This window comes from Phragmites australis, chromosome 7 (genome assembly GCF_958298935.1).
Source record: "Phragmites australis chromosome 7, lpPhrAust1.1, whole genome shotgun sequence".
NCBI classification, from domain to species: domain Eukaryota; kingdom Viridiplantae; phylum Streptophyta; class Magnoliopsida; order Poales; family Poaceae; genus Phragmites; species Phragmites australis.
Window position 1 is genome coordinate 23,457,535 of NC_084927.1, and position 11,234 is coordinate 23,468,768.

The window sequence follows — 11,234 nt, forward strand, 5'->3', positions numbered from 1 at the left end:
TATTTGCTCTCTTGTTTCCTCCTCTCATTCTTATCTCAAAGTTCTTTAGAATTTGTGATAATTTGTCAAAATTAGTATGAATTGTTGCCAAAAATTCGAGAAAATTCAAAATTGTCATCCTGCTATCTTGAAGAAATTTTAGTGAATTTTTGTATCGTTGTTCTATCTTGTTTTATTATTTGATTATTTCTAACTCCGAATATTTGAATTTTTTTTGCCATTCGACATTAATCATGGACGTCGAAGATTATGATAATACGTTCATCGATCATGATTTTTTTTTCAAGGACTCACAGGGGACTATGGCCCCTATGATAGCAGTGTTGCAGGTGAAGAAGGACCCAAAGGTGAACCTCCGATTGGTTCACATGCAACAGCACCTCCATCGTCAAGCTCTACAAGTGCGCACACATTAGCAAGCACCGGCTCTAAGAGATCAAGAGCTAGTACTTCTGAAGTTTGGCATGACTTTGAAAGGTTCTACAAAGAGAAATATGGGGTAAGTGTCAGGTACGCTAGGTGTTATAAGTGTATCTAGCCCTTATGTGTATTTTTGGTAATTAATGGTAATACATATGGACTAATAATGTTATTGAATTTGTTAGTAAGTTGTTCCACAGGTGATGTATGGAGGAGATATATGTATCAAGATGAATGAGCTCTTAGTGATGCTCATAAGAAGAAGAAAAAAGCACATATAGTATTGGCGATAAGCATGAATGCTAAGTTACTCAAGGAGATCAAGTAACTAAAGGTGTGTCATTGTCAATAGAGTTTTATAAACTAACATGTGTACTTTATGCTTAAGAGTGAGTTATGGTTAGAATACATAACAAGACATAAGTTGAATTAAAATCCAATATGCCAAGAGTGAAGAACAAGATTGGACTTCATATATGATAAATTGAATTTATTGAAGATATCGGATACAAAATGGTTTTCTATAGCAAGACGGTGAAAGGCAAGTAATATTCGGCTGCGATAGACCATCCAATGGTGAAGGGCAATAGACCATCTAATGGTGAAGGGCAAGCAAATAGCTTGGCGTCAAAGGACCAAAGCAGTGGTGAAAAGTGAGTAAACGGTTTACGCCAATACCGTGCAAGGCCATAGGAAACTATGCGTGATTTGCATCAATCATATGAAGAATCAAGAAGAGATGGAGTGAATACGATATAGAAGTTAGCAACCCTCAAGATTTAAAAGAAAATAAGCGGTACTTAAAGGCTCAAATTGGTTCAAACGAGTTTTACAATTGAATTTGAGTATAGGTATACCGTACTATTAAGAATAATGCAGTGTGAGCTATTTGTCGTGTTTCAGTGCTCAAGAGTATAAGTAATCAACTCAAAGTGAGAGTTTACTTTAGGAATATGGTGCAGAAAGTGTTGAAATGTCTGAATTGGGTTTTTAGAGTATTCCTAGTTTGATCATATATATTTGAGATCATGAATTCAGTTGAAATGTGTAGCCCTCTGAATAATATTTCCGTAGAATCCAAAATCATCGAAATCGGACTTTGGGATTAAAAGTTATTGCCATTCAGAGAGTCAGCTGTGCTGAACTCGAACACTTCGGACTGACCCGGATACTCTTGGTTGGCAGGAGTCTCCGGGTTTAGCTCCGAGTCGGGTGGTTTGTTAGGACCTAAGTGTTTCATCCAGATACTCTAGTTGACCTGGAGACTCTAGGTTCTGGTAGTTGTCCGGACCCTCCGAGTTATACTCTGGCCAGTTGCGCTCACCTAGAGCTGCTCGACCGTCGGGCTCACCGACTGCAGCGTGAGCTCCGTTGCACACCCACATGCATGGGAGAGAGAAGAAACGTGCACTCAAGCATCGGAGAGAGATAGGAGGAAGACATAAGGTATATATAGAGAGAGTAAGGTTCTGTAGAGGAAAGAGGAGGCTGAGCAGGGCGACAATATTAGTGTGTGGATCAGTGGATGTGAGCCGATGAATGGATGTGAACCAAATGATGATTGAACTAAAATTTCTGGTCCGAATCATCAGTGGCGGTTCGTGGCTAGAGCTGCCACTGATAGTTGGTATCAGTATCGGTTCTTAGCGACTCCATTATGGTTCAAGCGCGGGAGTTTAAGAACCGGCAGTGACACATTTGCACTGTCGGTTCTTGTATAACCGATAGTGATGAGCTACTATTTATGATCGATTCTGTAGTAGTGTGCTTTATTTTTCATTTTTACATCAACCTGTTTTCATAAATCTGGAATTTATATGGAGAACATGAAACTTGACCTTGACAATCTCAGTTTATATTGACAATCGTAGCTGAACAAAATATGCTGTAAACTGGAATTTATATTGACAACATAATCTTCACTTTACATCATGACAATCTCAGTTTATAACATGAATCTACCTGACAATAAAATCTTCTCTTTACAAGATGAATCTAGCTGACAACATGTACATGTACTCAGGGAGGAGGAGGCTTGCTCTTTCTTTGGTTTCCAAGCCTGGTACTTCAACACCAATGCTGTGACAAAGGTTTAACAGCTTTGTACACATGCCTCGGATTCCTACTAACTTGCATCAGTACACTCTACACACTCATGGCATAAAATAGTAGCAGAATGTAAACAAACACATCAACACTTGAGTTATCACTTATGATTGTATGCATGCCTCTTCTCTTCAACCACTACGCAAGTCAAAAACCACTCCTTGCACACTTACAACAATTTGCTTCTTCAAGACTCGGCAAGTAAAATTGGTCACATTTTAAGATCGCCGGCTCTCTTCTTAGAAGCAGTTGAGTCACCCATTCGATTACCATGGTGCCTACGACATACTTCTATCAACAAGCCAACATTACCCTAACAGTTTGGTTAAGAGTGACTGAGCCAGCCCGCAAGAGCATTACGTCGAACAAGTGGACTGTGTCCTTGGTGCCGAGACGTCCTGACCGTGAGGCAGTGGAGGGGGCTGATGGGAGCCACCTCACGCCGCGGAGGAAGCGGAGCCACGTCACGCCATCGCTGTCCGGGGCGTCGCGCCTGTGTCTGCCGCGCGTGTGGATGTCGCGGAGGAGGAGGAAGCTGACGACAGAGGACGTAGAGGAGGAGGAGGCCGATGGCGGAGGCAGATCCAACAAACACTACTACACTGACCTACAACTGCACATAGTAATTCATCTTTCAACCAAAGCTGTCACCAAATTGAGTAGTCCCTTCCAAGTCCCCCGAATAATAAAAGCACATCGTCGCATAAGTATTTCCAAGGAAATAATCACCACGACAAGGAGCGCATGTACAATGTTGGCATCTTGCAGACGAATCAACCTGTCCAGCAACACCATCTCTGTCTGAATATTTTGAGCACAAACCACGGGCCATTTTGGAGGTCGCTGTTGCGTGCATTTGCACTGGGATATTCCGCGAAATCTCTCTCTGTGGCGTCGAGCTAAATATGCGCATTTTTGCCGCTGCACTCCTGCAAACGACAAGCCAGGAAGCTCCAGACGCGATCGACGAGGACAAGACCGGATTTGGAGAGATCTCGCATGAGCAAAGCCAAAAGCGATCGCGGCCGGCTGAGACCGGATAAATATATAATTCCATTGCAGATCCATGACCCCAGCCATGCATGTCTGGTTGGCTAGTTGGCTGGCTGATCGGTTCCATTCCACCTGCCAAAATGGAATCTCTCCGATGGGGTGGACTCCGGGCTGAGCAGCGCTGGGATGTGACATGCGTTTCTTGTCCACTCTTGAACAGGCTCCATTGACCCCTGAAATATCAGAGACAGATTCTGATTAAAATTTTGCTGAAATTTTGTAAATTTTGAAGGAAAAGAAATATCTAATTTTAGATTTTTTTTATTGATATGTGAGACCCACAAGGCAGAGGATAAAAAATTAATAATCAAATATTCGTGTATTTCGTTGAAATTTTGGTCTTTTCATCGATGAATGAAAAAAATGTAAAACAAAATTGAAATCCTGGAGAGAGAGAGAGAGAGTAGTTTGTTACGATGTGATGGAATGAACAGAGGAATAGTTTGCTTCATGGCCACGATAAACAATTCGAATCAGATGAGCTTGCGGAGATGGAATTCAACGTTCTGTTTCTCTTCTCTTCCATGTGGAAAAGTCTGCTCTGAATCAACTCTCTAAAGTATTCCGGCCAAGACTTGGAGCATCTTTGGACGCGCCAAAAGATATATATCAGCAGTGCCCATTGGTCTCTTGATGCGATCTAGTTTCACACGTTCTTTCTCAATCGTTCTCGCCCCAAAGAAAGAGAAAGAATTCGTGTGCCTTGGCCCTTGGCGTACCTTATCAGCTGAGTTGGAGCCTAGTCAGTCGTCCATGGCTTGTCTTCTACATATATTTCTTCCATCAACTTGTATTTGTACTCCTTTCGGTCACAAGTATTTTTTGACACATCTACACATACGATTTTCACATTTTCAAACTAAAAATATTAAAAATTATTAAGTCAAGTTTCAAAAGTTTAATTGGATCTTGTGTACTCCATCATATAAGTTCGTTGGATTTTATAAATATATTCTAATAAAATTGAAACTAGTGATCAAAGATATACGGTAGAGATCGTATCATATCTAAAGCATCAAATATTTTTTAATAGATGGAGTACTTTTTAAAATACCGATATGATCTTAGCGTTTTGAAAACCCTGCGATGGTTCATATATCACGCAATAGATCGCGATCGATACACCAAATTATTATGGTGTCGATTCGGGGGACCAACTTCCTTTGTTTGTCAGTAAGGATTTTGGTTGATGATTTCGAGCAATTGGGATGTCTCGCCCAAATTATGCTCATTCACACGCGTGGAAGATGGTCAGTAGTATAAAGTCAGAATACCTGCACGCAGTGGGCCATACATTGGGGGTAGATGATAGGGTGGTCATATTATGTATGATGATCCCTATCTTCACACTGTAGATGGAGATTATAAATTTTTGATTGAGGTCTGAGGACACAAATGGCAACGTTTCAACGATGCTATCGTCTCTGCAGATCTTTATTAGGTGCAGACCAACGGTTTGGTGAACCACTCCCTGCAGGGTCTGATTGTTCTGTGTATCCTTTCCAATATTGACTACTTAACTCGTTGGTGATAATTTACCTTGCAACTTTTTTCCTTTGAGGAAATACTTTACTTTGGAGGTTACTTCCTTGCAAATGTGAGTGAACTGTAGCATCGTCTCTCTCTCTGTCTCTAAATGTCAATCTGACAATCATCCCAACTAATAAAAATCAATATTAATATTGCTTGGATGGTTCAGTTGTGAGCTAGTGCATTAGTCAGCTCATTGTATATATTAAAATTCAGTCTGCCATTGAAATTTTAGCAGATCGAACAAGTTAGCGCATGAACTTAAACTAAATTTTGATGCGGTTCATCCATTAGGAGAAAGCACATTACTTCGATTTATGCTTCGTCTATATCTGTACTATCGACTATATAACAACTCTTTTGGCATATAGCTAGTGTACACGTATGTATTTTTTTCAAAGAACCTTCGAAAAGGGCAGGGAGTTTCTGCAATTCACTTAAAAAGAATAGGGTTAACTCAGTTTATGAGGGAAACCGAGCTTGAAAACTATACAACCGCACGGTTTATTAGAAGGAAAAACCGGTAAAACCCTGACGACGATCGAAAGTAGCCGGGACGACAACCTAAGGCAAAGCACCACCACACGCCTAGATATAGCGATCACCTAGACACACGCAAGAAGGAACCTACCGCCTATCATCGTTACCAAGCTACGTCACTACAACATAGCAGCTTTGACTGCAAACAGAAAACTCCTCTCACCCAAGGCAGATGACCACTGCGACGCATGAAGCAGCACCGAGGTGGCCAAACACGCGGAAGGAACTCCAAGACGATGTCTCCAAGGAGCACACGACATCGAAGATACTGTCGCCGCCCATCTGAAAACCCGAATATGAGTTTTCACCCACAAAGTTCCTCTGGGCAGAAGGGGAGGCACCATGACGACGCCTTCAAGAAGGTCAGTGGTGCCCAAAAACGTCACCATTGTCGGTACCGGTAAAAAGTTGGGCTAGGCTTTCGCCTGTAGCTCCCCATCTCACCCATCGTGCAAACAAGCCAAGCCGCCGACACCACACTCAAACGCCGCCCACATGGTCACGGCCACCCGCTAAGCACACCAAAGGTTAGATCAAGGGGAAGGAGACAGATAGGCAAATGGGAGGAGCACAGCGAAAGCAGAGGCCATGATGGGGGAACAACATGAGGTCGGGAGCGGTGGAAGCGAACGCGGCACGAGCAAGGCACACGCCAGAGCCACATGCCTCATGGAAGCGCACCAGAGCACAAAGGCAACTGCTGCTGAAGCAGAGCAGCAGCCGCGACGGCAGCCCAACAGCAGCCGCGGTGACCAATGATAGCTCAATTGTAGCGAAAATGGCCCTATTAGACCATAATTATGATTTTGGTGATTAATGACAATAGTCATTAGGACTAAAATATTTGTCAAGAATATATATTAGTAGGTCATAGATGTAATACATCAATAAGTCACCGCAAACGGGACAAAGATTGACTGGATTAGAGCAGTCGCAGGAGAATTGACTTCACCGGATGGTCTGGTGTTTAAGGATTGAACTCACCGGAGTATTTTATTTAGAGGCAAAGTGAAAACTAATGACTTCGCCGGATGGTCTGGTGCTCTTTGTACTGAACTCACCGGAGTATTTCTGACAAATGAGGAGAAGGCTGAGGACCTCATCAGATAGTCCGGTGATCTCCACTAGGTAACACCGGAGTATTTCTTGCAGAGAAGAATGCAAGTAAAGAATTCCGATGGGTGCTTGGTTTGTGCACACCGGAGTATAACACTAAAGCATTTCTTGCAGAGGCGACTGTAAGGGTTGAAGAATGAATATCAACTCACCGGATAGTCTGGTGATCACAGAGATAGTGGCACCAGAGCATTTCTAGGGAAAATAATAGAAGATTTAACTCATAGGATGGTTCGATGTGAATTAACACTGGATGAATGCACCAAAGTATTTTACACAGAGATGCTGCAAAAGCTCAGATGGCTCAAGATAACTCACCGGAAGGTCCGGTGCTGGATTTGAAGGCACACCAAAATGTACGATGTTCACAAAGGCATTGAGTAGAGTTATAACAGCTAGTTTCTGAGTTTATACTCACCAGATGATCCAGTGTTAGTACTATTGTTCTCGCTAGATCATCCGGTGTTAACAACTTCTCTGAGCCGTTGAGAAAATAGTTAGTTGATGGGTTTAAGGCTATAAACACCCCTCCGCTCAGTCATTTGAAGGTGTGACATGCTGCTAGAGTCTAGAGGAAGCTCTTATACACTTGAGAAGCCATTCAAGCCACTAAAGTGCTTAAAGTGATCATCTAAGATAATTAAGCACAAGAGTAGAGAGTGTTTAGTGCTTATAGGCCTAGAGTGAGTTATAATTATATGCCGCAGCTTGAAGAAGGCATTAAGGAGTGATCCTAACTTGTACCGAGTGGTACGTCGGTGCCTTGAAGTCTTGGTGACTCGCTAGCATCTTAAGCCTTAGTGTCTCAAGCTTGTTGATCCTCCGACTTGATGTGGAGCGGCGGCAAAACACATGTACGAAGACATGGAGATCCTTGTCTTGGTGGCTCAAGCTCCGAAGTGATCACGGCAACAAGTGATCAAAAGAGAGGTTAGTGGTGAGAACTTGCCTTGATGGCTTGGTGACTTATCGTGCTTAAGATCTTGTCTTAGTGATTTGGTAGCTCAAGAACCATAACCAAAAGAGACTTGGCGATCGAGAGCGTATCCTTTGTGGAGCTTCAATATGGATTAGTGGTGGTATTCATGTCATCGATACCACGAGATAAAAATCTCTTATGCCGAGTTTAACTCTCTACCTTATTTACGTTTCCGTATTTATATACTTGTAATTTACCTTGTTAGAGTAGGTTGTAATCCTCTTAAGTGGTAGAATAGACACACTAGATAAACATAGAACACATTGAGAAAAAAAATTGAGATAGATATATCTTGTGAATAGAGCCAATTTGGTTTAGTTTCTAAGTGTCCTAATTCACCCTTCTTCTTAGGACGTCACTGTTTCTCACACCAACCATAGCGACAGGGCACGCACACGGCATCGTCATCGGTGACGCAGCGCGCTCATGAAGGGCCGAGGACGTGCACGCCCAGGATCGCCTGCAAAAGCATGCACGATGGCGCGCATAGACAACACAAGCAGCAACACAGCCCCCGACTGATGACGAGCACGACAGCCGCCTCACACGACCGAGCAGCTGCAGACTCGACGACGGCTCGAGCAGCTCGACGTCCCAGAAGGGTAGAGGAGCGCGCATCGGCAAGCACCAACGCCGCGCGTCCCCATCGCACCGCCACCAACAAGGCCCGGGCCGACGCGCAGAACACCGAAACCCACCCACGCGCGAGCCCCCTGAACCCCGTGACCAGGTCATCACCACCAGGCCGCCTCGAGGCTGAAAGGCCCTCGCCGCCGCCGACGGGAAGCCACCATTGTCCGTCATCTTCGTCATCAACACCACATCATCCCGGTGGGGGTTGGGGCACCGGTCTGACCATGAAGACATCGGATCCACCGCCCCCAAAGACCAACATGACTGATCGCCATCGGAGCAAGCCGCCGTGGCCACAACCATTTGGAGAACGAGCTGAGAGGAGCTCCACCACTGCCGTTATTGTGGCCGAGCGGGCTTCTAATAGCCCGCTCGGGCGGCGGCGAGGCGCAGGGGAGGAGAGAAGAGGATAATGGTGCTGGAGCGTGGCGTTCTGCCAAGCCGCCCCTATGGGTGACGTGGGGGCGCTTCTTCAGACGGTGCAAAGTGAAATAACCCCAAAACTGCCGTACGTACCCTTGCCCCGTATACACGCATGTATCGACGAAGAAAAACACAAGAAAAAACTAACAATCGAACTCTCGATGAAGAACCAATGAACAAACCAAGAAGATGAAGAATTTATCGGATGAATTGAGAGTTCATAGCCTTCCCACTGTACGTACTAATGGAATGTCTTGTTGATCGATCACCGGCTCGCATTGCCGGCGCCGCCACGCCGTCGCGGTGATCAGAGCATTGTCTCGCCACCCCAGCGACATCGCCCTGCCGCCGTCACCCTCGATGACCTGAAACCCGCCGCCGGCGCCACCGCACCCGCTCTTCATCTTCAGCAGCAGCTTCGCCTGGCTCACCGTTCTTGAGCTCAACTTCACGCCCTCGAACCCCACGGCCTCCATCATCTCCTTCCAACTAGCACTGCTACTAGACTCATCAGCTGCCATGTGATCATCGCCATGGTGATGGTCTAAAGAAAACACTGCGTTGCTGATCTCCTTGCCGAGGTGGTTCCTCTCGATGGCGAGCCTCTCGGTGCTGTCCGCCGGGAGGCACTCGTGCAGCGAGTCGAACACCGCGGCGAAGTACCGGAGGCTGGCCGTGAACCGTGGAAGCAGGCTTGAGCGTTGTCTCGACGTTGCATTGCCGCCGGTTAGGCTGCTGCCAGTGCCGCCGCCTTCGTCTTTCTCTACCAAGAACACCAATGACGGGTTCAGGGAGCGGATGCGAGCCACTGCGCTGCACGCTTCTCTTGAGCACGTCCTTGAGTTCTGTGCGGCCGTGAGCACCAGGTTGACGACGACCGTCGCGGCATCGTCGGTCTTGATGCGGTCATGGCGGCCGTTGTTTGGTCCGTTGACGACGCCCTCGAACTCGAACCGAAGGTTGGGGCAGCCGCTCGCGAACCGCGCGAGCCGCGCCTCCGTTTGCCGCAGCTCGTCGGCGGTCGTGCCAAAGCCGGTGATCCGCAGGGATACCGGCTCTTCGCAGTCGCCGTCGTTGGAGCTGCTAGTGCTCGTGGCGGCTGCGTCGGAGAGGGACTGGATCAGGGAGGGCCACTGGAAGCCGTACGACACGTCGAAGTCCACGATGTGGAGGCGCCGCCGTCCGCAGTCCTGGAATGCCTCCACGATCGCCTGGTTCGCCGTGAAGTGCGCGAACTGGTAGAACGGGGAGGCCTGGTAGAACATGGTGTAGGCCAGGAACTGCTCGGCGCGCGTCGGCGGCGAGGCCGCCACCGGCGACTGAAGGAGCCTCGACGCCAATGCGTCCGCGAAGTATGCTGCGACACGCTGGGCGGGGTCGCCCGCGCGGAACGATGCGCGCCGGTAGGAGACCTCCTGCAGCGCCGCGGCCGCCGCGTGCGCGTCGCCAGCCTCCCCCGCGGCCACCGACGAGACGAACAGATGCATCAGCCGCAGGCCGCTGCCAGCACCGTCGTCATCAGGCACCACCCTCGGATCGAACAATTCCAGCCTCGCCATCATCCGTCCCCTCGCCTCCAGAAGCCTCATGGCCCTGCCGCGATCTCCACCGTCGCCACCAACATCGTCAGCAACGCCGTCCCGCACCTTGCGTTTCTTGGCCGTGCCGCCGTTGATGTCCAGACTCAACGTCAGGTTCATCGTCTACACCTCCTCGCACGACACCTACACTGTCCTCATGCAATACACCCGATCAACCCCTCCAAGAAATCTAGCGATCGCACGGCATCTGTTCCAAGCGACAATGGTGACGGAGCAGAGGGATCGGAGGGGAGGAAGGAATGGGTCTCGGCCACGGCAAGAGCTATATATAAGCGATCAAAGGAATCCAGGAGATCTTGGCAAAAGGAGGAGCAGGGTAGAGCGTGTAGCTTTGGATGCAAGAAATTAGATGCCTCCATTTGCTGCTCGGTCCTTTTGGCTTGTTCCCGGACGCACCCTTGGATTCGAGGGTCCTGTTTGCAGTGGCAAAGCTAGAGCGAAATGAGGGGTGCAAGATCTTGTCCACGCACAGTTTTACACTTGATATCAGTCTGTGCGGTCTGCTGTAGGTGTAGAAGTTTGAGTCGTGGGGATACGATAGAGGTAAAATTCTGAGGATTAGCATTGATTTTCGATTTTTATGTGGGTGCATCCGCAACCCTGCTCTCCATGTACCTTCGTCTCTGCTTGTTTGGCTGATCTTCAGCTTCAAAAATTCTTGAAGTTACTGGTAACTCTAGAAATTAGTAGAGTTAAAACTGAATATACATTAAGAGTATTTAGTTGAGTCATATTGTTTGCATTCTAGATTAAAAATGTATACTCAAATAACTTTATACTTACCTACAAATATCATATCTAAGATGAATTTAGGACCCGAAGGATAGGATATG

The 11,234-nt window shown here is 46.8% G+C and overlaps 1 protein-coding gene across 1 annotated transcript; it reads right to left on the reverse strand.

Annotated features, from left to right (window-relative positions):
- Positions 1 to 3,013: 3,013 nt before the first annotated feature.
- Positions 3,014 to 10,765, reverse strand: LOC133924240 (scarecrow-like protein 23). Its single transcript, XM_062369688.1, has 2 exons — positions 9,043 to 10,765; positions 3,014 to 3,752 (listed from the first exon to the last, which is right to left on the reverse strand). Exons 1-2 carry the CDS (start codon positions 10,498 to 10,500, stop codon positions 3,621 to 3,623), a joined length of 1,590 nt encoding a protein of 529 aa, XP_062225672.1. The 5' UTR covers positions 10,501 to 10,765; the 3' UTR covers positions 3,014 to 3,620.
- Positions 10,766 to 11,234: the final 469 nt, after the last annotated feature.

What these genes read in the sequence shown, in the direction of transcription:
- LOC133924240 (XM_062369688.1), bottom strand. Translation starts at nt 10,500, where the DNA reads ATGAACCTGACGTTGAGTCTGGACATCAACGGCGGCACGGCCAAGAAA. An exon ending in ATCAACAAGACATTCCATTA is followed by an intron (nt 3,753 to 9,042) that starts GTACGTACAGTG and finishes CTGATATTTCAG; the next exon opens with GGGTCAATGGAGCCTGTTCA.